Here is a 24,946-nt window from a genome sequence, read left to right as displayed (position 1 = left end):
ACCCCCTGGTGGAGGACAGGGGATCTGCACTTCCACAAGATTAAATACAAATATAATACAAAAAAATGAATTTTTAGCCTTGATGTAACAACATTCATAATTAAGTAAAGATAACACTCTTTTCACCCGGGTTACATTTTCCATTTGCCCTGTACGATGGGTGCTATAAGTGATGAAAGTGGGGGATTTTGGCTTATCAGGCTTCCGCTCCTCACAGCCAGCGTGAGAGAGAGAGAGATAGATAGATAGAGAGAGGGGGTGTACCGGTACCGGCGGGGAATGTTGTTAGCTTCTGCTGCGCTAACGGATATAAGAAGCTGTTTCTACAATAATGTGGAGGGAGAGCTCTCCTGTCAGACTGAGAGGCACAGTGAGGTAAAGGAATCTGAGGGTTTAGATAGTTCACTTTAGTCTAAATTATCTCAGTGGGTCTCAAACGTTTTGATCACAATTTATGTAAACAAATATTTCCAAGGCACTCCTTTATAATTATTAGGATAAATAAAAACAGGTTTCAAATCATTCTAATGTATACTATAGGACAGTAAACCAAAAATATTGTTTAAAACTGGAGATATTTAAAAATATGCATAAATAAATAAATGTTAACTGATAAGATAAGATATAAATGAACCACAAAAATAAAACAAGTTAGCCTACATTTAGTTGTTATTGGCTATGGTAGGTTATTGGATATGTTCACATACTTATTTGATTATTAAAATGCAAACCAATCTTTTTCATATGGGTGTTTTAGAGTTGTATCCCCTAGATCAGTCTCTAGTTTGGGTGCTCAAAGTGCACCAGATTGAAGCATTTTACTTTAAAATGTAAAAAAAAATCTTCCCGGGGGGCTACCCCCGGACCCCCGTAGAGGATGTGACGTCCACCCACCAATTAAAACATGTTCATGCAATACTAAATAAATTTGAAGCCTTTTTCTATAAGCTGTCCACCATATCAATACGTTTCTCTGTTTGTAGTGTATTGGTCTTTTGTAGAGGTTTTTCATTGCCAGCTAAAATCTTTCCTAGGGCCAAATTGGTCAAAACCGGCCCTGGTGTCATCCCCACAGCACCCCCCATTTGAAACATGTTCCCACGGCTATGCAAGTTGGAGTACAGGTTTAAATCAAAGGGCACAGAAAACATGACAGCTATTTCCTCAGCTGTCAGATTTGTATCCTTGTTCATGAGATCGTAGGTAACGACGCCAACAGATCCTGTAGCTGTTCCGTTATGCTTCCTGACTAGTGCAGTCCCAGAGTGTCCAGGGGCAACAGTCGGTGGAAAAGGTGTAGCACAGTATCCACTGAAAGTGTATATCCTGCCGCCGTCCCGATGGCTGTGCAAGACCTGCTCAGACACACAGAGCACAACACAGTCACATTCTGATTTAAGAGATAGATGTTATATTAAAACCTTTCCAGGGCCAGGAACAGATTTCATTTGAATTACACAAACGGTGAAAAAACATAGCATCATAGTAAACGGTGTATGTTGTGTTTCGTGTATCATATATCTGCCTCTGAAATAGCTTTGATCCACCTTGGCCATGACTTTGACACATGCTTTTCCTGGATGTATAAATGCTTTGGTGCTTAGGCATGTCAATGGACAGCATGAAGTGAAGAGCCACATCACATCCTTGTTTGTGGGTGGAAATATCGAAAGAGCAAAAAACAGCTATTCACACCCATGTGCAACTATACAGAGTTTTTTCAAAACAAAACATATGAGTTATGTTATATTGACATTAACACAAACAAGTGCCCTCACTCTTACCGATACACCGAGGGTGACATGACTCCAAGCACCAAGCAACATGAAGTAAACCAGAGGGTAATTTAAATATATATATATATGACCTGAAGTAATACATTACATTGAACATTTTACATATATGTGCATTTTTGTATCAAGAGTTAAGAAGTAGGTGCGTTTTAAAATGCTAGATTTTACAGTGTTAGGAACGTGACACATGCTTGAACTCAAATGCACGACTTAGGACAAGATTACAAAATCAAAAAAGTATTTACTTCAAGAACAAACAAAGTACAACAGAAATCAGTCTAAGAGGCAATACGTAGTAAAAGCAAACTACAAAAACATAGAACTAAGTCAACCTGGCTGAGGGAAAAGGCTACATACGGTTGGTTCTGGGCTTGGAACGCTGCTTCTTGCCGACACGAGAGAGACGAGGCCTATCTGCAAGAGTTAAGGGGACACAGGTGGCAACTATCAACAAGGGAAAGGTACGTTCAAAATAAAACAGGAGGTGCAATGACAGACAGTGCAAGACGAGACGAGACTTGAGTGACTGTAATTTAACAAGTGAACAATGAGACATGTTGACTAAACATAAACCTAAATCTAAACATGGACTATAAACTCAAAATGAATCCTATAAAATAAACCTGATAAAGAAATCAACAAACAGGTTGTTCCACAGAGTCCTGCTCCTGCCAGAGGAGAGTGTTCTTACCTGGTCTGGTGGGTGACCAGCAGCTGTGTGCAGGAGGCAGACTGCTGCTGCTTTATAAAGAACATGGAGCCGTCTGACTGCTTTTGGTGGGTGGGCCTACGGAGAAGTGAAGTGATTTTCAGAAAGCCACGCCTGCTGCTGGTTCTATAGGATGTCCTTTATGCTGGGGACATGTCCCCACTACTTTAAAACAAGTATATCTAGCTAAAAGTGTTCTGAAAAATAGTATGAACTAAATAAATAGTTCTAATTTAATATACATTACATTTAGCTGACGCTTTTATTCAAAGCGACTTACAATAAGTGCATTGGATCAAGAAGAGACAAACTTAAAGAAAACAGAATCATATAAGACATCAGGTTATAAGTGATTTGAATATAAAGCCTGAGGGACTTAGTATAAGGAAGTATTGAATGATGTCCCCTCAGTGCAGAGTTCATGTTTTATCTGACACGATGCTGATCTCATTTCAGAATCACAGTTGTTGAAGCTTTCTGTCCTTTTCAGGTTTTTAATATCTATTAATGCACGTGGAACATTTGGGATGAATTCAGATTCATGGGTCAAGAGGAAGTTGAAACATTAACACAATATAATAATAAATAACTACCAATATCTTTCCTGTGAGTCTTCAACAGAAAACATGATTCACTCTGAGAATTATTAACTGAGGGCATGTGCTGTTCAATTGACATCACAAAGTGTCCAAAACCTGATCAGCTCCTTTTTTATAGAAATGCATCAGGACAAAAAGAGAGAGAATCTTTGTTCCTGAAACGTTCAGAGTCTCTTCCCACAGAGGGGACACATGTTAATGTAGAAGAGACATGGAGAAGAGGGGACACATGTTGATGTAGAAGAGACATGAAGAAGAGGGGACACATGTTGATTTAGAAGAGACATGAAGAAGAGGGGACACATGTTGATGTAGAAGAGACATGGAGAAGAGGGGACACATGTTGATGTAGAAGAGACATGGAGAAGAGGGGACACATGTTGATGTAGAAGAGACATGGAGAAGAGGGGACACATGTTGATGTAGAAGAGACATGAAGAAGAGGGGACACATGTTGATGTAGAAGAGACATGGAGAAGAGGGGACATATGTTGATATAGAAGAGACATGAAGAAGAGGGGACACATGTTGATGTAGAAGAGACATGAAGAAGAGGGGACACATGTTGATGTAGAAGAGACATGGAGAAGAGGGGACACATGCAGAGCACACAGCACACACAGTGACATGTGTGCTCTGCTTTGAACCCATCCTAGTGCCAGGAGTCTAGTACTAGGAGCAGTGGGCAGCTATTGTACAGCGCCCTGGGAGCAATGGGAGTGGGGGGGAAGGGGGATGTCCGGTGCCTTGCTCAAGGTCCCAGTTCACCTCCTGCCCTGCCGTGGCAGGAGGTGAACTGGGACTTCTCCAAGTAGCAGTCCACACTCCATATTTAGGTCTGGTCGGGGACTTGAACCGGCGACCCTACGGCTCACAGTCCAAGCCCCTACTGAGTGAGCCACTGCCGGACTCTTATCTAGTGGGCGGTGGTGGCGAAGTCCATAGGGACTTGGCTTGGCAACTGGAAGGTCACCAGTTCAAGTCCCGGAAGGACCAAGTGCTACCGAGGTGTCCCTGAGCAAGGGACACTGCTACACTGCTCCCCGGGCGCCCACTGCTCCTAATGGGTCAAATGCAGAAACACCATTTCATAGTACCTGTACTGTGTAATGACAATACAAGACTATAATCTATTAGATTATAGGCTGACAGTTTCCCATCATGCAACATCTCTCAACAGAAACACATGTACACAATTCAACACACACTGTTGTTGTGTTCCTGCAGCAGTCTGAGGTTCTGCTAACTGGATCAACATGTGGGGGGTGCATCACACTGAAACTGTGTTAGACTTTTAAGTGGAATAATACAGATGATTCTCTGTGATTCAGTTGAAGTGGTAAATAAACTGTATTTATATTTAACTCTACATCTAGTCTTTAGGACTCCTCCAGCTCTTTACATTCACAACTCATCATTCACCTTTTCACACCCCAGAGACTTGCTCAAGGAAGCATTCACACACACACACACACACACACACACACACACACACACACACACACACACACACACACACACACACACACACACACACACACACACACATACAGACACCTTCACACACTGTCTGCAACTGTTCAGTATCATTCCCAAGCATCACCATGTTGACTGCAGGTGTGGTAGGAATCAACTATTAACTGGAAGAAAAGTTTTAAAAGTCTCTGGCATTACCGTTAAACCCTAAAACATTTGAACGTCTGAGCAACTCAAGCTTTTTTACATGTTCCATAAAGACATCATTACATCAGTGTCAGGAGTTTCCCATCATGCACCATTGTTAGTGGAGAGAAGCTACAGCCTTTAATAAGTGACTTAAATCTAAAGTCTGAGGGACTTAAGTATAATGAAGTATTGAATGATATCCCCTCAGTGCAGATCATCATGTTTTATCTGACATGATGCTGATCTCATTTCAGAATCACAGTTGTTGAAGCTTTCTGTCCTTTTCAGGTTTTTAAAATCTACTAATGTACGTGGAAAAGGTGTGATACATTCAGAGTCATGGGTTGAGAGGATGTTGAAACCCACGTGGAACATTTGTGATGAATTCAGATTTATTGGTGAAGAGGACGTTGAAAGTCCAGGGCTGTTTTTCATACCTAATCAGCCACTGGTTGAAAGCTTAAATAATTAAATAATACAAATCAATCCTTATCTTTCCGCTAGTCCTGTTTACTGAAATACATGATGGTTATCTCAGTTCAGAGGTACATGGTGTACTTTGACTCCACTACAGTTCAGAGGTACATGGTGTACTTTGACTCCACTGCAGTTCAGAGGTACATGGTGTACTTCTACTCCTCTACAGTTCAGAGGTACATGGTGTACTTCTACTCCTCTACAGTTCAGAGGTACATGGTGTACTTTGACTCCACTACAGTTCAGAGGTACATGGTGTACTTCGACTCCACTACAGTTCAGAGGTACATGGTGTAGTTTGACTCCACTACAGTTCAGAGGTACATGGTGTACTTCTACTCCACTACAGTTCAGAGGTACATGGTGTACTTCGACTCCACTACAGTTCAGAGGTACATGGTGTAGTTTGACTCCACTACAGTTCAGAGGTACATGGTGTAGTTTGACTCCACTACAGTTCAGAGGTACATGGTGTACTTCTACTCCTCTACAGTTCAGAGGTACATGGTGTACTTCTACTCCACTACAGTTCAGAGGTACATGGTGTACTTCTACTCCACTACAGTTCAGAGGTACATGGTGTACTTCTACTCCACTACAGTTCAGAGGTACATGGTGTACTTCTACTCCACTACAGTTCAGAGGTACATGGTGTACTTCTACTCCTCTACAGTTCAGAGCTACATGGTGTACTTCTACTCCTCTACAGTTCAGAGGTACATGGTGTACTTCTACTCCTCTACAGTTCAGAGGTACATGGTGTACTTCTACTCCTCTACAGTTCAGAGGTACATGGTGTACTTCTACTCCACTACAGTTCAGAGGTACATGGTGTACTTCTACTCCTCTACAGTTCAGAGGTACATGGTGTACTTCTCCTCCACTACAGTTCAGAGGTACATGGTGTACTTCTCCTCCACTACAGTTCAGAGGTACATGGTGTACTTTGACTCCACTACAGTTCAGAGGTACATGGTGTACTTTGACTCCTCTACAGTTCAGAGGTACATGGTGTACTTTGACTCCACTACAGCTCAGAGGTACATGGTCTACTTCTCCTCCTCTACAGTTCAGAGGTACATGGTGTACTTCTACTCCTCTACAGTTCAGAGGTACATGGTGTACTTCTACTCCACTACAGTTCAGAGGTACATGGTGTACTTCTACTCCTCTACAGTTCAGAGGTACATGGTGTACTTCTACTCCTCTACAGTTCAGAGGTACATGGTGTACTTCTACTCCACTACAGTTCAGAGGTACATGGTGTACTTCTACTCCTCTACAGTTCAGAGGTACATGGTGTACTTCTACTCCTCTACAGTTCAGAGGTACATGGTGTACTTCTACTCCTCTACAGTTCAGAGGTACATGTTGTACTTCTACTCCACTACAGTTCAGAGGTACATGGTGTACTTCTACTCCACTACAGTTCAGAGGTACATGGTGTACTTCTCCTGCACTACAGTTCAGAGGTACATGGTGTACTTTGACTCCACTACAGCTCAGAGGTACATGGTGTACTTCTACTCCACTACAGTTCAGAGGTACATGGTGTACTTTGACTCCACTAGTTCAGAGGTACATGGTGTACTTCTACTCCACTACAGTTCAGAGGTACATGGTGTACTTCTACTCCACTACAGTTCAGAGGTACATGGTGTACTTCTACTCCACTACAGTTCAGAGGTACATGGTGTACTTTGACTCCACTACATGTATTTAATACCTTTAGTTACTTCACAGATGTGGATGAATGATGTGAAATATAATCAAGTGTTAAATCAGACTTTAGTTCCACCTGGAGTAAATCCACAAGCTACCCTGCAGTATACAAAGTCATTCAAACTAGCTGCACCTTTACCAGCTTTGAGAACATTTTCATGATCAATCATTATAAAACATATCATATCTATTATTCTGAAATGGACCAATCTGCACAATGACTACTTTTACTGTCGCTACTTTCACTATATTTTGATGAGAATACTTTTATTTGAGTCAAAACATTACATTTGACTAACAGAGTATTCCTACACTCTGGGGCTTTTTGACATCTGAGCACTTCTCCGTACCAATGTGCACCTGATGTGATAACCTCTGTCAGGAACTCATGTTGTCAAACCTCACAAAAAAGACATTGCACATGACAAAAATAAAGCTTATATATATATATATATTTATATATATTTATATATTTAAGCAATAGTTCACGACAGGCCGTGGTATATGCTCATTATATCACAGCTAAGGGGCGTGGTTCGTCCCGACGCGAAGCGTTTTCTCTTACTAGACCTCTTTGAAATGCAATTGAATACCCCTGCATTATAGCAACAACAACAATAATAATAATAATAATAACAGCAATAATAATTGGGAGGGGGAGTGCGGCTGTTCTTATCTTCTCTGAGGGGAGGCTCACCTACCCACACTTTGAAAACCCCTGGTATATCTAAAAAGAAAGAAGCTCCTGACAGCAGTACTGACAGTGCAGTAAAATGTGGTGCAATGACATGTTAGCTGTCAGACGCATGTTCCTGCTGTAGATGTTTCAACTCTTTCAAATATTTGAAATGTTCCACATATTGTGGGGAAATGTTTCTTACTGGTTTGAAACATTGTTTAGGATGTTTTTGGATCAAATACTCTGGTATAATGTACACTTTATTAAACTTTGTAGGTATTTTTCAAAGAGAATTCAGCATGTTCTGCTGTGAAATTGAATATCATGTGACTGCTTTAACTCAATGTAATACTGTTGTTTGGATCTGAAGCCATACATCATGTTCTATAAGACCATCACATGTCTGTATTTCTAAAAAGTCACTTTTCATGAGTTTCTCAGAAAAACTGTGTTCAGATTGTGAAGAGGCTGATCCAAGAGGCTTTTGAAAGACTTACATTGAAGGTTAACAAGGAGGAGACGTTGCTCAACACAAAATAAACAAGACACAAGTGGAAAAGTGACTAACCTCATGATGCTCTCTCTTTCTCCCATCACCAAACGACAGAGGAGTATGTCTTTATGTCTTGACACAGAGCAAAGAAACGTCTCCTTGTTCCCTGAAGGGAGGGAGCATGTTATCATCCTCTAAAAGGGGAAACACTTCTCATGCTCACAGGAACTACAGGACTGACCACAACCTGTTAAACCACATGTTTGAGATTTTTCTTTTAAAATTGTATAATGTCATCTCAGTAGTGCAGCTACTAACCAGAGTAATTTAATTTTTAGAGAAGCATTTTGTTAAAAGAATAGCTAAAGCTGTTAAATAAATGTAGAGGAAAGACATTACATTATTTCCCTTTTAAATGCAGTTGAGTAGCATAACATGGAAATACTCAGGAAATGTACAAGTACCTCAACTTTATGTGTGATATGTTTTAAACAAGAAGATCACAGATATGCAGCTGATTACATGTTGATACCATTCTATAGTGATTCTTCTCTTCTTGTGATTTGAATTCAGTTCACTCTAATTTCCATCCAACCAAAAATAAAAAGAGTAATGTCTAAGGCAGGGGGGTCCAACCTTTGTTCACCGAGGGCCACATACAGAAAGATATTCTGGGTGCCGCTCACTAGAGGTATATTGCCTCATAAGTTCAGTTATAGGCTTTTTTCTTAACAACTTAGATTTGTTAGAACATGTTTTCAACTTTAACTGACTGAATTTATTTGAAAATGTGGCTTATTAACACATGAATACCAGTGGCGGCCGGTCCATAGGGGCGCTATGGGCGCCGCCCCCCCTCTTCCCACATGTTTGATTGTCATTAAAAATTAAAAATTCATAAACAAATATATTTCCAATTTTTTAAAATTTATTTTTATTTTTTAAAGAACAAGGTAAATATTATATAGTTGGTATCAGTAAAATGTATAATCTACAATAAAATCTTGTTTAAAATAGTTTTACGATGTCTAAAGTTACTGATAAGTCACATGTTTCCTGCCTGGCCGCAGCGTGCATCATTACCCTCTCTCGTCCGGGCGGTAGAAATGAGCCCTCAGCCAGAGCAGCTGCAACCAACAAGCTGACTGTTGCTATCTGTAAACTATGCCGCCGAAACATAAATTCAGCCAATCAGCGTCGTCAGATCTGATGCTCAAAGGGCGCCCTGGCCTGTGTGTCTGTTTAGACTCGTATCCAAGGTGACGCTACAGTGGGGGATGGCTGCGTCTGCAGGTGTAGACTCCGGTGCTAGTGGATCGCCGGAGCTGTAGATTAACATTTACATGCTTATTGTAGTTGTAAGGGCAATGCCTGTGGCACCATGGAGCATATGTGTGGGCTGGACCTGTATTTTACAGGAAAGGAGTGATCAGAGGGTCGAGTTGTCGATTCTTTTTCAGTTTTCATCTTCCTCACCCTCTCAGACTTTGAGTTGCGCGCGCTGCTAAAGAGACGCGCCATGGAAACCAAACAATGGTGTATCTGTATGTTACGGCTGCTGCCTTCCTGGTCGTCTGAGTGTTTTCAGCTGTGTGTGTTCTATGTAAATGAGCTGTGCGGTTGCCCTCCCGGCATTGGCTGCCATCTCCTGGTCCGCCCCTGAAGATTGCGATTGGAGCACGCCGGCCGACGCACTCCAATCGCAGCGCACAGCCGGCGCACACCTGTTGGAGATGACTACAAAGCTTGGGGACAATCGTCATTCTGGAGGCTCTGTATGTGGACAGATGCCTCTCGCTACTTGCTCTGTGTTCTGGGGTTAAACGTGTGTGATTAGTTAGTGTTTAGAGTAGTTAGGATTTTGTGACTGTTGCCTTTAGTTTAGCTGTGTTTTGTGTAGACTCCCTCGGTTAGTGATGGCAAAATGAAGCTTTGAATGAAGCGTCGAACCACTTGGACAATTGTGTCGGAAATAGGTTCATTTCTCGAAGCTTCAGTTACAGCGACCTCTCCTGGCGAAGTGCAAGGCTGCAGTGGGTTTAACGTATCTTTGCCTTGAAAAATATTCGAGACACACACACACACACTAAGACTGAATATCATGTTCTATTTGCAATTAAAGATTGATAATAGTGTGTATTGGGTTATTGAGAAGAGACTAGAGAGTGCTTGACATTTTTTTGGGCGGAAACGGCCTTTTATCAGTTATTAAAGTATTAAAGTTGAAAAGCAATGATTAAAAGTTGAACTATTCCAAGCTTTGAACCAGCTGCGCGGAGGATATCGCCGCATCCTAGCCGCCGGCTCTATCCACTGGGCTATCAATTCCTTAGACCATCGAAGTGTTTTTATATTCCTGATTGTCTTTTTGTTCACAACTTCTCCACATTTCGAAGTGTATCACGAGCCAGAACGATCTATTTTTCTTCCTGGCTTGCTATAATGATCCAATGCAATGCCAACAACAACTCAACAGCAACAATGCAAACTCCGACAACAACCCACTCATTGCGCATTGTTTAGAGAGGTTATAAAGTGTTGAAGCGCTCAAATTTGAAACTGTCACCTGTCAGAACCGAGACGAGGCAGTGCATTGAATCACCTGATTGGACGGCGAACCAGTGAGTTGATTCATTCAGGAAATGAAGCAGTTGCTGGTTCGGACGTCACATGTCACGTGATTTGAAGCAAGCTTCGAAGCACTGCTTCTATGGAATAGGAAGTCCAGGGTTGAAGCTCCGTTCGAAGCTTCAGTGTCAAACTGCCATCACTACCCTCGGTTAGTTGTACCACTTTTAAAGTGAGGTTTTGTTTCATTCTTTATTTAGTAAAGTAGTATTTATTTTCCCTGTATGTCTTTAGACTCCTTTCTTAGAGTCCTCCTTTTGTTTGGGTATTTGTCAACCGGTGCCCTTTTGGCCCTTTTGTTTGTTTCAGGCTGCTTGCCTGCCATTTTGTTTACAGCTGTTTTAAATAAACACTTATAATTAATACCAATCCGACTCTGGTCGTGTTATTTCCCTTTGGTTCCCTGGCCTAGCCCAATAAGGAATGTAACACTGTATTAAAGTCCGAGTGGAAACAGTCGTGAGTAAATCTGATTTTGTCAGAAATCGGCGAAAATCGGGAGGGTTGGCAAGTAGGCTATGACACACACACATACACATACACACATACACACACACACACACACACACACACACACACACACACGTTCGTATTTAGTCTCCTGATTTTAAATGCCCTAGTATGGTTTTGTCACCATTTCCATAGCCCCACCAAAAATATTTTCCACCAGCCGCCACTGATGAATACTGTGTAATATATTTGAACACATATATTCAAGAAGTACAATATAAGACAAGCATAAGTTTATTCTCCTTAAGACATTATACTTTTTTAATTGAGTGAGGGCCGATTCAAAATGGTTTGCGTACCGCATTTGGCCCCCGGGCCTTGACTTTGACACCCCTGGTCTAAGGTATCAATATAGCAGACAATATAATAGCAGTTTATGTTTACTATAACTTCTCTATGTTGAAATGAATATTAGTTGTTGTTTAGCTGTTAAGACTTTCCCTGCAAATACAGTGTTTGCAGCGTATGGCTCTCCTTGTTGGCTCAAGTGCACTGCTCTCAATGTCAGTGAAGACTTTTAAAAATGCAAACAGGACAACATGACTTCTCACAGAGTGACACTTTGCAAGGGAGAAAGAGGATGTGTTCCAGCATGTCCTGTATCACAAAAGTAATGACTGAGCATATGTTGACATCAGCTCTGTGTGGTTTAGTGATGGGATAATGATACCTCAAGGAGTGTATTGACACACTATACAAACTGTGTCGGCACTGTATTGATACTGCGCCGGTCACCCAATAGTGCCCCCTGCAGTTGTTAGAAAATCATTGCAGGTAAAGAAATTCCTTGTTTGTGTAAATGCTAAACTGAGTTGGTATGTAAAATTTAGCAAATTTGAGTTACAATTCAGAGTTACAATTTGTGACTTATGTACACAATTTTATTAACTTAACTGTTCAATCATATGAAATAAAATACTTGAGAAGTGATTTGTTTATGCATTTTTATTGAGGAGCAACAGCTTTTGTAGTGTCTTTGCTCCAAGGCGATTTCTCCTCTTTGATACCAGTTCCCCCGCCTTAGAAAATACTCTCTCACACGGCACAGATGAACATGGTGAGCAGAGACATTTCAGTGCAAGTTCATGAAGGTGTGGATACGCTCTTTTGTTGCTCTTCCAATATTGCAATGGGTCTTGTTTTCTGGGTAAGTTGCTTTCTGCCAGGTAGCGTTGGACTTCTAGTTTCGAATCAGCTGTGGCATTAGAGGTCCTCTTGTTCTCCTCAACCTCCATGTCAAATGTTTCCCAGAGATTGTGCCCTAAAAAAAATATTATAATAATAATCACAAGTATATTATCACATGACAAAGTGCCACAGAAATATACAAATAAACAGAAAGAAATGTGTTTTCATACCTGAACTGGGTTCTGATCCATGTGAAGAGCTAGGCCCTTCTTCTGCTGGGTCAGGCTCTTGGCTCCTCATTTGGTCAGCACACTCCAACTTCAGTCTTTTGACAGCTTCAGTTGCCTTCAGTGAGCTGACGAATCCAATTGTTTTGAACCTAGGATCCAAAAGTGTTGCCAGTGTCATCACACTGAGTGATTCCATGCTAGAGATGCATTCTGTTAGCCGCTTTCTCAGATTTTCTGCAAGCTGTTTAGCAGCTGTTTTTCTCACCGTTGACGCTTGACGGTGAAGCTCAACGTGGACCATTTTCAGCATGGGAATAACCTTTGACCCAGAGACTCTTTTTTCCTCAGAGAGTTCAGTTGTTGCTTGATCAAAAGGAGCAAGCACCCTGAGCATCTCTTCAATGGTTTCACAGTCTTCCATAGTCAGTGGAGCGATGTCCCTTTTTAATGAGGCCAGTGACACCCAGACTGCCTCCTTCTGCTCAGCCATTCTTTCAAACATGTGGTAGGTGCTATTCCATCTTGTTGGCACCTCATTGATTAATTTATGGACCGGTGTTCCCAGCTGCTGCTGTATTTGAGTGAGCTTCTCTTTGGCAGTAGTGCTCGATCGAAAGTGCGTCACTATTTGTCGTGTTTTGTTGCGTATTTCTGTAAGTGTTTCGACCTGATCACATGATTTCCTCACCATTAAATTCATGGTATGGGCTATACAAATGGTATGGCGTATTTGCAGCATCCGAGCACATGAAATCATGTTTGCTGCTGCATCAGTGACAAGACACCTGACCTTTGCAGCTATGCCCCACTCCTCCATGAGGCTCTTTTTAACTGTGGCCATGTTTTCAGCAGTGTGTTTTTCAGGAAAATGCTGCACTCCCAAGACTGACGTATGGAGTTCATGGCTTTCTTTGTCCACATAGTGGCAAGTAACCGCTAGATATGCCTCCATATTCATGGATGTCCACATATCAGCTGTTAAACTAAAAGCAACGGCGCTCTGGAGGTCCTTTTTTGTTTTCTCCTTTTCCTTCTCATACCTCTGGCTCACCAAATCCTTGATGGTCTGAAAATAACCATACAAATATTCTTATACCAAAATATAGTTATATAGTACAAAAACATAATAATAACCTTTCTTAAACATACCTTCCTGCTTGGTAGAACATACGAGGGTATGATGAGCTTCAAGAGCTCCCTGAATCCCTCATTTTCAACCAAGCTGAGTGGCTGACAGTCTTTGATGATCATGTTGACCACTGCCTCTTCCACTGCTTGCTTAGGAACTGCAAGCCAAAAGGAAATATTTCGTTAAAAGCTTATTTAAGGTCTGTATTATTTTTTTTTACAAACAATGTTAATCTAGCAGAGAAATGCAATAGAGGAAAACTTCCCTGATCGGGAATTGAACCGAGGTCACTGGGGAGTGAGCTCTGAATCTTACCCACTAGACCACCAGGGCTGTAAAGTTAATAAGGAGAACATGTCAACATACCTGGGGTATTCTCACGGGTATCTGCTGATTCTTCATCGCCACCATGCCGAGCTCTATAATGCCTCAGCATTGATGAAGTGCTCTTATTGATGTAAGATAGCTCCGTAGAACAGAGCCGACACTTCACCTACAATGACATACAAATTTAATTTATCAGAAAACTATTCAAACCACTTACCAGAACAGAGTAAAAACTAAGGTGGCGCACTGCATTCACTTGTCAAAGAAAAATGACAATGACATAGGGTATCTATCAGGATCTCGTAATAACAAGATAATATGAATAAAGCAACTGTAAGGCTATTTCACTGACTATCATATGTATCACAGGTGACGTTTTAACGACAAAGTGAATGCAATGTGCCACCCAAAAAACATATGGTATATAATGGAAAAACTAACAGTAAACAGTGCTCAAAGGAGAAAAAGATTTACCTTGTTTGGCGTCAGAAGATCAAAATTATTCCACACTGGGGAAAACTTCCTTGAACGATCCATTATAACGCAACAGCAAAACTCCATCCAACAAACCGACGACATGTTGATGCAGTTTGATACCTTATAAACACACTTTGGCGCAACAAATTCAACCGATACACTTCCTGTATCGGTCACGTGATTAGTTCTTAAAGCAATACACGCACCAATACGGGGTTTCACTCTTGGGCTCTCGGCACAGTGCTTTGGGGAGTGGGGAGCTTTAGAGAGCTCTCTCCTGAAAGACTGAGCGGCTCTGATAACCTCAGCTCAGTGAGGTAACACCTTTATATGATCATTATAGCTATACAAAAATAAGAGAATAGATTTTCATCTGTTCTCTTATAGTATAAAAAAAAGTTGTTATTAATAAACAAGAATAAAGTTTAAAAGGGGACTGATTTGTAAAATATCGATAAAGAAAAAGTAAATCTGCTTACAGTTCTGTTTCATACGGGTGTTGAGAGATGTATCCATAGATCTCTTCTGTTGCTCTCAAAGTGCACCAGATTGATGCTTTTAACTTCAACCGTGCCAACTCGTTCTCTTATTTTAGTTTAATGTGGTGCTCGTTCTCTAAGAGGTTCAACAGGAGAGAAACAGGAAGCAGCAGTAAGATATATTTCCTCAATAAAGTAGAAACATGTTCTTACCTGTAAATATTTGAGACTGTAGAGAGCTCACTGCTGACAGCTGTGTTTTCTAGATGTCATGGTGAATATGTCCGATGAAGCTATAGTTGGTGTTTTAACGAGTCTGCTGTCTTGATGCAGAATCAGAGAAGGGTGTGTTCCTGTTTTCGGTTTTAACTCTCGGGTGTCCCCAGACACCCTGTAAACCAGTGGTTTAAATAACGTGTAACAGGTATATAAAGACAGGGCTCAACGCTAACTTTTAAAAGTGGTTGCCAGGCTGGCAACCAGGCATCAGCTTTTGGTTGCCAAAACTGAAAATACGGTTGCCATTTTTAGATACCTTATATTTTAAATAATTAAGATACTATACAGTTATACATCAACTTAATAATGAACGTGTGACACAAAATAATGTTCAAATGCTTTACCATAAGTAATTAACGCAATTATTTGAAACTTAAGTGGTAGGAAACTTGTCCACCCTCAATGGCTGGTATACAACATATCAGTAGTGCAGCTGTTGTCCTGTTCCTCACAGATCCCTCACAAATGAATTGAGCAAGTCACTTTAGTTTTTTCAGTTTTTCAGTGTTTCTGTGTTTCAGTGTTTTCACACACACCTTCACAGACACTGTGTGAGACTCCAAACCTTTATAAACTAAAGTACTTCAACATTAGTTAACAGTCTCCCCAAAACTTAAAAATAATTATGAATGATAGTGCTAATACACAATATACACAGAGGTTGTTTAACATACAACATTTAATAATTATATGAAGTACTTACCAGAGTTTTTCAGGATCAGATCCAGGTCCGGAAAACGCAGAGAAGAAGTGCCGGGTGGTTCATCATCACCTTTCTCTTGCTGGAGAAACTAACTTATAAACCCTGACAAAAGCGAACTGCCTGCAGTTTGCTTTTCATACTGGAACAATAAAGCAGCGGAGAGAAGTAACGGGGCAGAAGCCCTCCTTTTTGACGCAGCGGTCCAGACATAGACATCAAACGGCAAAACATATTCAGTGTGCAGTTCCTTTGGCATTAGGGCAGGGATATCTAGATACTTTTGAAGGTTTAACATAATGAATTGTGCTACTGTTAAAGCAAGCAACGATGTTTTCAAATCTGTAATCAAAGAGGTCCGCAAAAACGCTATCGACCAATCAGATTGCTTGATCTGACTTGTCAGTTTTATAAATATATTTAAATTTCTTCCGTTACGAAACAAACTTACAAAGCATAAGATGGAAACCAACAAGTCCTCCAACTAATACGACCAAATAGGTCGATTGTTTTCCTCGTTTTCCGACCCATTAATACGACCCAGAGCAGCGTTTTCAATCAACGGGTGCGTCAGCCTGTATACCTTTACGACCCACGGGCGCGTTTTAAATCAACGGGAGGCGGCGTAATGACGTACAACGTCCTCGACAACTTCTGTTAACAACCATCGTTTTTCAGACACGTACACTCTTCAAAAATCACGGCTTTCTGTCGTAGAACAAAACGTGATCCGCCTCTTAAATTTGTGTCGACCACAGACCTTATTTCGAGCTATTTTCCCAAATCCTATGGAGAAATCTCATTGGTTCTGACGCGAGGGAACCGGAAGTGGTCAAATGCTAACTCACCGGGGTTTTGGACTCGTCACTGCATCAGACAACATCCATTTATTTCCCAGACAAGCTAATAAACGTGAGTAGTCAGATATCAAAAGTATATTCATTTTGGGATATGTATTATGTTGTTTTATTTTGTCGTCTAGTACAGTGACTAAGATTACTATGTTTACCTAGGAATAATGATAGCAAAGCTAAATTAGCCAAAAGTAGAATCAGCTAACGTTAACGTGAGCATGGAAGTTATGTGATCCATCGGTTCATGCGGTTGATCCAAATGTTATCAAACGTCACATTCTTTATAACTATATTAAATACTATTTATCTATTAAGTGAAGAGTGACCAGGGGTGTAATACTGCCGGAACACCGCTCCGGCACCTAAAACGGGGATGGTTGTTAGCATCTGGTGCTAGCTAGCTATGATAACGGATAGGCTAAGAGGCTAATGTACCTAATGTAATGTTTACACAGTTAACTTTAGTCTAAGTTATCTCAGTGGGTCTGAAACAGTTTGGTCACCATATATGGAAATACATATTTCCAAGGCACACTTTTATATTATTGTAATGTTCCACAATAGGAGTCGGAAATTCAAGTTCTTAGGTTCAATAGCTCCTTTGGTAGTATACAAATACAGGTTCATAGGTCACAGGTTGCAGGTCGCAGGTTCAACGTCACACAGCACCCTAAAAAAAATCGAATGAATCTAAAACATCGATGAAATCATTACAATTCATACTATTGGACATACAACAAATGCATAAAAAAACAAAACAGTAAATAGTTAAATATGCACAAAGATACATTTAAAAAAAGTATTATTCTTATCATTTTTTTTATTATTGAAATGTATACAGTTAAGTTTCATATGGGTGTTGACAGATGTATCCATAGATTTAGTTAATTTTGCCCTCAAGTGCACAAGATTGATGCGTTTAACTTCACGGGGGCCTCCGGACCCCCCTAGAGGACATGAGGTCCACCCCCACTTAAAACATATTCACATGGATAGGATACTAAATACATGTGCACACTTTTTATATAGTAACCTTTGTACCTCAGCAGGAGGGAGTTAGTTTATAAAGGTCCTTCACTGATCACTTAACTATCACGCAGCTGTGTGCAGCATTTACTGTAAGAATCACACATTTATTCAATAATGCAGACTTAATAAATGACCATTCTTTGTTGATTCTGGCTGGAGTGTTAATTGACAGTAGTTACATAAGCTTCAAAACAAGCCACAACTGCGCGTGCACACGTGCAGAACTTATAGAATTAGCAATACACCCCTGCTAATGATGATTTTAGTATTATTTTCTGTGATGATGGAGCATCAACTTTTGGATCAACCAGATATTTACAGATTAGGGTTGTCCATAACAGTCAATTTAAACATGTGACTGACTCTGTATAACATTGTTTTCCTTACTCTTGTGATTTTTGTTCATCCTATCTAAAAGATAAAAAAACATGAGTTCATTGTTTTAACAAGATTTTTCACGATATAATAAAATACATGAATCCTGTAAACATTTGTAGTATAGTATTCTTATTTTTGGTATTCCCTGACATTATCTGTGTTTCTGTTACAGATGCCTACTCAAAAAGTGTGCCAGACATGCAGGCAAAGCATAGGAGTAGCAAGTAAAAAATGCAAACAATGTGGTGCCATCCAACCCTACAAAGAGAAACTCTCCAAGCAAAAAGAAAAGGTTGCACAGGAGTGGAAGGCCACGCAACAGAAAAACCACAGTGTCAACAAAGTGTATGACTCGACACATTTACTGGTAAGCTTTTTTCTCTTGCAGATGTCAGTTATCATAAAAAAGTGTGTAAATAATCCCTGATCTTAATCTTTTTATACAAATTGTTAAATTACTGAATTGATTTATACTTTCCAACAGTCGCCCTCATTTACTTTTTAAAAATAATCCTAATTTCTTAAGTAAGTTTATGTGAGAAGTACAGACTAGTGCACGATTACTGCACTTCATGTAATGTGTTAAGCAAAATTGTTGTCACCGTTGTATTTAAAGCTGTAAAGGCATAACACATTTTTTCGAACTGATGTTAGATAGTGTTTGTACTTGCAAGCACCCAGTTTTAGTAAAACATTATTTCTTAACCAGAAGTAACATAGTTCAGGCCAGTGGTAATTCCTAGAATCAGAGCTTCAATGTACATGTTTTTCTAATTATATCTTACAAAAAAACCTGCATTTTGGTGTTTTATATTTTATTTTGGAACTTCATAGTATGGAAAACACATAATTATGTGACTATGGTTTCCAAAAGTAAAATAAATGAAATATCATATACATTTTTGAATAAATGGTAAAACCAAGAATGTCACAGAATCAAAACCAGCCCATATTAATATAGTGCTTGAAAGACAATCAAGACCTGGAAAGAGTTAGTATTAATAAAGAGGCCCTTAAAAGCACTTTCATTAAGCTTACCAGAGTCTCTGACTTTGAGCCGTGTTCGAACAGTCATTTAAAAATTCCCCTGTAACACCAGCTTTACATCTGAAGTGCTGTTAATGCGGAACTTTGAACCTGAAATGATATAGGTTATAGCTTGCTGACATGTTTCAAAGCTAAATGTAGCTTATTCAGATATCTGAATGTGAGAATTAAATGGACAAATATTAGGCATGCCAGAAACTGACCATGATCAAAATCGGACAGCCCTGGCGAATATTAATTGATTATTCGCCGCCGAATTGAAACTAAGCCAGGAAAAAAAAGAAATACATAAATAATAATAAAAATATATATAAATAAAATCGAATTTTAAAAATAATTTTCGATTATGGAGACTGTAACGAATATTCGAAAAATAGAATAATCGCTGGCATCCCTAACCCATATAAAAATAACTATGCCCATGTAAAAAAAACTCAAAGTGAACCCGAGCTCGATAAACTTCTTTTTTTTTTACAGTTCTTTTTTAGGGGCTCCCCTAAAAGGGGTCTAAAATCACACCTGGTTAATTGTGGGGTGCCTTCCTCAATGTGCACACGTATCACATCAGTGCATTTTTCACTTATGCAAAATAAATGGAGTTATAATGGCTTCAGGTGTGTGAAAATGTTTAGAACTGTTGTGTACATAATATTTCTTGTTTTTTTGTGTCCATTGTGTTCCAGCTTCACAAATGGAAAATGTTAGATCGGCGTCCCATCCTCCTTCTTGCCAAGAGAGGCACAAATGGTTTTTGCCGATTGCATCTGTCCATGGCAAATCGAGACAGAAGATGGTAACAATGCACTTGTTACCATAAAGAGGATTTACGAAAGCCTAATTAATGGTAAAGTATACAAATCTGCATGCTATATTTCAGCAATTTATCTGTTAACATGTTTTGTAAATTAGTTGCTCAGTTATCTGGTTTTAAATGTAAAAAAATGTGAATCACTGTTTACCAAGTAGTACAAATATGTCGTTATGTCTTGTTTTGTCAGTTAAAGGGCCCATGTCATGCTTTTCTGGTTATTACCCGTCCCCTTGTGTGTTATGAAGCTTTTCCTGCATGTAAACGGTCTGCAGAGTCACAAACCCTCAAAGTACACCCTGTAGCGAGTAAAACTCTAACACAGAAAATACCTGTCTATGCTGCTCTTTTTCAAAAAAAAATCTTCCTGAGTATAGTGACGTAACGGGCATAGTGACGTACCGGCTCACACACACTCACTCAGCCTTATCTTTTCTCAGCCGAGGCTCCGCGGATCTCCTCACGCACACACGCACACACACTCACAGCCTGGCTGTGAGTGTGTGTGTGTGTGTGTGCGCTCAGGCTGAGTTCCTCGCTGTCTCGCAGACCCCACACAGCAACCAGGAAACAACACCAGTAATCCAGCTCACACTGTCTGCTCCTCGAGCCTCAAAGGGCGGAGCAGCGAGCCCCCCAACGTCCCGCCAACACGGCACCCAGACCCCACGCAGCATTCTCATCTGTTTGTCCTTACTGGTGTCATTTCCTGGTCGCTAACAAACGCCATTGTAACACAGAATCACTGATGTTCCGCTGTTTCATTTTTAGCTGTAATTACTCAGATTATAAATGTATATGGCGGATTATACTTGGTCATTTACTCACCATGCGTCTACTTTTTTTTCTTCTCAATAGTGACTTTGGCAGTTGAACCTGAGGGCCCTTGTACCACACAGGCAGAAATGGCCGCAGACCCAGGATCAGACTTGTCTGTACCTCTTACCACCGAGACTGACACTGAGTTCACTCTCTTCCTCACTCCTGTGTCCTCCGGCCTGACTCCTGCTCTCTCCTCCGGGCTGACTCCTGCTCTCTCCTCCGGCCTGACTCCTGCTCTCTCCTCCGGCCTGACTCCTGCTCTCTCCTCCGGGCTGACTCCTGCTCTCTCCTCCGGGCTGACTCCTGCTCTCTCCTCCGGGCTGACTCCTGCTCTCTCCTCCGGCCTGACTCCTGCTCTCTCCTCCGGCCTGACTCCTGCTCTCTCCTCCGGGCTGACTCCTGCTCTCTCCTCCGGGCTGACTCCTGCTCTCTCCTCCGGCCTGACTCCTGCTCTCTCCTCCGGGCTGACTCCTGCTCTCTCCTCCGGCCTGACTCCTGCTCTCTCCTCCGGGCTGACTCCTGCTCTCTCCTCCGGCCTGACTCCTGCTCTCTCCTCCGGGCTGACTCCTGCTCTCTCCTCCGGCCTGACTCCTGCTCTCTCCTCCGGGCTGACTCCTGCTCTCTCCTCCGGCCTGACTCCTGCCCTCTCCTCCGGGCTGACTCCTGCTCTCTCCTCCGGGCTGACTCCTGCTCTCTCCTCCGGGCTGACTCCTGCTCTCTCCTCCGGGCTGACTCCTGCTCTCTCCTCCGGGCTGACTCCTGCTCTCTCCTCCGGCCTGACTCCTGCTCTCTCCTCCGGCCTGACTCCTGCTCTCTCCTCCGGGCTGACTCCTGCTCTCTCCTCCGGGCTGACTCCTGCTCTCTCCTCAGTGTCTTCCTCACAGAAAAGAAGACCAACGAGGAATAAAGTGGCAATTAATGGTATGTGCGGGTTAATTAGTAATTATCTTATTTACATCGACTGAAACTGTGTTTGATTTTGCACATTGAATTAGTTAAAGAGAGAGAAAACAATCATCGGTACAATTAGAATACACCACCTTTTGTTTTGTTTAAGACTTTGCAGTATCAAAAGTCTCAGTGCCATTTTGAACAGTTTAATTGAGCATAATGTGATGTTAGGCAATGTTTAGGAGGTTATTGCTGAACTTCAACTTATTACCATCTTTTAATTCCTTGCAGAATGTCCCATTCATCAAGGGTCAGACACTTTCCCCTACAAAAAACTACTGAGGGAACGAATCAGGGAGGTTTGTTTAGAAAATATTTTTAAATAAATAAACAATGACAATAATGTTTCCGTGGAACCAAGTCTTATCTTATTGGATTTTCGTATACTTTGTTTAAAAGGAGTGTTTCAGTCTTAAGCATGACTGCTAATGTAAATATTGAAATTACAGTAACAATAATTTATTATTAATTTAAGGTTGAGGTACTTGTGTAATGCTTCATGTCGCATTAATGCATCATGTCCAGCCATTTATTTATATATTACATTTTTTCTTGTAATCCTTTGTAGGTGAATTCCTATTCTTGGCAGTACAAATATTTTTTTAAATAATAATAGTATTCCAAAATATTAAACTGATGGGGAAAATGCTATTGACTATGTTACAGTCCTTCATATGTTTGAGTTAATCGTACCTACTATTATTTCAAATTATCATTTGATTTCACTGGACTTTTTGTATTTACATGTATGACATTTGAAAAAAATGAAGTTTACCTAAAATCTGTGTTTCTTTACTCAGGGCCATACCGAGGTGTTGGTGCAGTGGCAGTCTTGCTCTGGATGGTATGTATCTAATCTGAAGTTTCCTTCAGTGTAGCTGATGGGTCTGGCAGAACAGGGGCCACAAAGTAGTCTTACCAACCAACTTCATCAACCCTGAGATCACTAACTTAAACATTTTGGGTTCCTCAGCAGTAAATTGAATTTAGTTGATCACATGGGGGTGGGGAGCCATGTCATCAATGGCTCTATCAGACGTTTGCGCCATAAAGTAAGACATCCAAGTTCTCTGCCCTTCGTCATTCAGACATCGCGCCCTAGAAACGCTGTCTGATTGTAACACATAAGCAGGGAAGTAGCCTACATTGAAATAGAAATTAAAATATACAATAGAGTTTATCATTGATCAATATCACTAAAGGTTAAATGATTGATATGTGAGGCTCGATGGTATTTGATCTCTTTTGTAATTACTGACTTGTTACATTTGTTCTTAACAATTATACTATAAGTATAGTTAGTAGTAATAAGTAGTATTATTTCTGTGTGCAGTCTTGCAGGCAGTTGTCTAAGTTTAGTGCTGTATGTTTGGGCATTGATAAGACAGCAAATTCAAAGAATTGGTCAAATGAAACATTGACTTTGAAATAAAAAATGTACCTTGTATTATATATGATGTACGTGTTATATATAAATATATACATTATACTGCACTTTCATCATGATATTTTTGAGTGACTTAGTATATCTTCTCATTTGAAATAGCATTGTCAACATACTGTAGAACTACATATTCCAAAAAGTAATACTTTTTGCTGTGTCAGTATTGTCATACTGATATTCTGTACAAACTGTGAAGTCCATTGAGACAAATGTAACATTTGTGATATTGGGCTATATAAATAAACATTGATTGATTGATTGATTGATTGACTGTTTCTGTTTTACAGTGGGGCGAAGTGGAAAAATTCCTGGGAGCCAAAGGAAAACTTTTCCAGTTAAATATGGCTGACTTTTTTTTTTCTATTTTGGAGTAATAAAATACATATAAAAAAACATCTATGTAAGTGTTGTGCCTATTTGTGTTCTTATGTTATCAGTGAGCTGAAGCCAAGACAAATACAAATATGTTTTAAGTGTATCCATACAAACTCATTCTCTAAAACTGTCATGATTGGTCTGTTGTGAATGACACCCATGAGGAAAAAGGTCCTATACATTATATCACATCGGCAGGGCTGTGATGTGATGAGGCCCTCGCGAGCGTCGACGGGGGGGTGGTGTGTAAACCCTGGACACACCAAGCCGATTACAGCTAGTGGAGCCTCGCAGCAGAAACTGTGGCGCGCTCAATTGCGCCGCATTTGCGCATCAGATGAGGCTCCCTCCACAAGATGAGGGCGAGAGGCAGACGCAGTCTGTGTGATCGGCGTGTATGGAGGGGCGGGCCTGCACATCGGCATATCACAGACTGGTGCATACATTGTACAGGCGGCAATTTGAAATGGAACGCAGCCCACACACGGCAGACAAACCCAAACACTTTTGGAACACGCCACCTCCAGACACATTAACATGCACTCCCCTAACTTTCCCCTAATCTGACATTGTATTTCATTCCATAACATATAAATATACTGTTCACCCATGTGAAACACACACACTGAAACCAAAATAATTTACAAACATGTGAAAATCTTTCATATGCGATGGAAACTTCTGAAGCAATGGAAACAGGAGTCAGAGAGACACGAGGAGAGCAGGAACTTTGATGGCAAACTGATGGTTTATTCACAAGACATGTTGTGTGCCACGAATTGACACAAAAGATGCCAAACCAATTCTGAAGATCTCTACCCCAGACCCATATTTAGCTAGTTCTGAGAGAAGAATCAACATTGTGCATAACAAGATAAAACCAACACCTCTATCAGCTGACGCCAATAGGCAGGAACAGGGAGACAAAACACTGAGAGCACAGTAGCCAAGGCTACAGGTGCCTGTGCTCAGTCAGGACAAGACCTGGGGGGTATACCACGAAACTGGTTCAACCTAACCTGGATATGTTTGAGTTAGCCGGTTGGCCTAATCCAAAACATACGCCCTCTCGCTAAACGGCACTACGACACGGGTTATCAAGTGGATCGCTCAAGCCAGCCGTGCCTATCTAGTTAGGTGCGCGTTCACATAAAAGGGGTAGTATTTGGAGCATTCGACCAATCACAAACATGGAGAAGCGTACTGACAGCGCA

General features: G+C 40.8%; 1 protein-coding gene and 3 long non-coding RNA genes across 5 annotated transcripts; 2 read left to right on the top strand and 2 right to left on the bottom strand.

The window, feature by feature from the left end:
* Positions 1 to 879: 879 nt before the first annotated feature.
* LOC307033248 lies at positions 880 to 3,223 on the bottom strand. The gene is made up of 3 exons (XR_013806433.1): positions 2,485 to 3,223; positions 2,151 to 2,207; positions 880 to 1,355 (listed from the first exon to the last, which is right to left on the bottom strand). It is a non-coding gene; the product is annotated as an uncharacterized lncRNA (long non-coding RNA).
* Positions 3,224 to 12,202: 8,979 nt separating this feature from the next.
* On the bottom strand, positions 12,203 to 14,707 carry LOC307033942 (zinc finger BED domain-containing protein 4-like). The gene is made up of 5 exons (XM_079672577.1): positions 14,564 to 14,707; positions 14,129 to 14,255; positions 13,783 to 13,919; positions 12,634 to 13,699; positions 12,203 to 12,536 (listed from the first exon to the last, which is right to left on the bottom strand). The coding sequence occupies exons 1-5, from the start codon at positions 14,666 to 14,668 to the stop codon at positions 12,211 to 12,213; spliced, it is 1,761 nt and encodes a 586-aa protein (XP_079528703.1). The 5' UTR covers positions 14,669 to 14,707; the 3' UTR covers positions 12,203 to 12,210.
* A 1,814-nt stretch (positions 14,708 to 16,521) lies between these two features.
* On the top strand, positions 16,522 to 21,231 carry LOC307033247. The gene is made up of 4 exons (XR_013806432.1): positions 16,522 to 16,936; positions 18,458 to 18,652; positions 20,016 to 20,176; positions 20,999 to 21,231. It is a non-coding gene; the product is annotated as an uncharacterized lncRNA (long non-coding RNA).
* A 453-nt stretch (positions 21,232 to 21,684) lies between these two features.
* Positions 21,685 to 23,754, top strand: LOC307033572. Of its 2 annotated transcripts, XR_013806560.1 has the most exons (3): positions 21,698 to 21,883; positions 22,145 to 22,212; positions 22,714 to 23,754. It is a non-coding gene; the product is annotated as an uncharacterized lncRNA (long non-coding RNA). The 2 variants fall into 2 exon arrangements; XR_013806559.1 differs by having other exon boundaries at positions 21,685 to 21,883; positions 22,145 to 23,754.
* Positions 23,755 to 24,946: the final 1,192 nt, after the last annotated feature.

This window comes from Notothenia rossii, assembly GCF_949606895.1.
Source record: "Notothenia rossii genome assembly, chromosome: 3".
Taxonomy (NCBI): Eukaryota; Metazoa; Chordata; class Actinopteri; order Perciformes; family Nototheniidae; genus Notothenia; species Notothenia rossii.
This window is presented reverse-complemented; position numbering and strand designations above follow the sequence as displayed.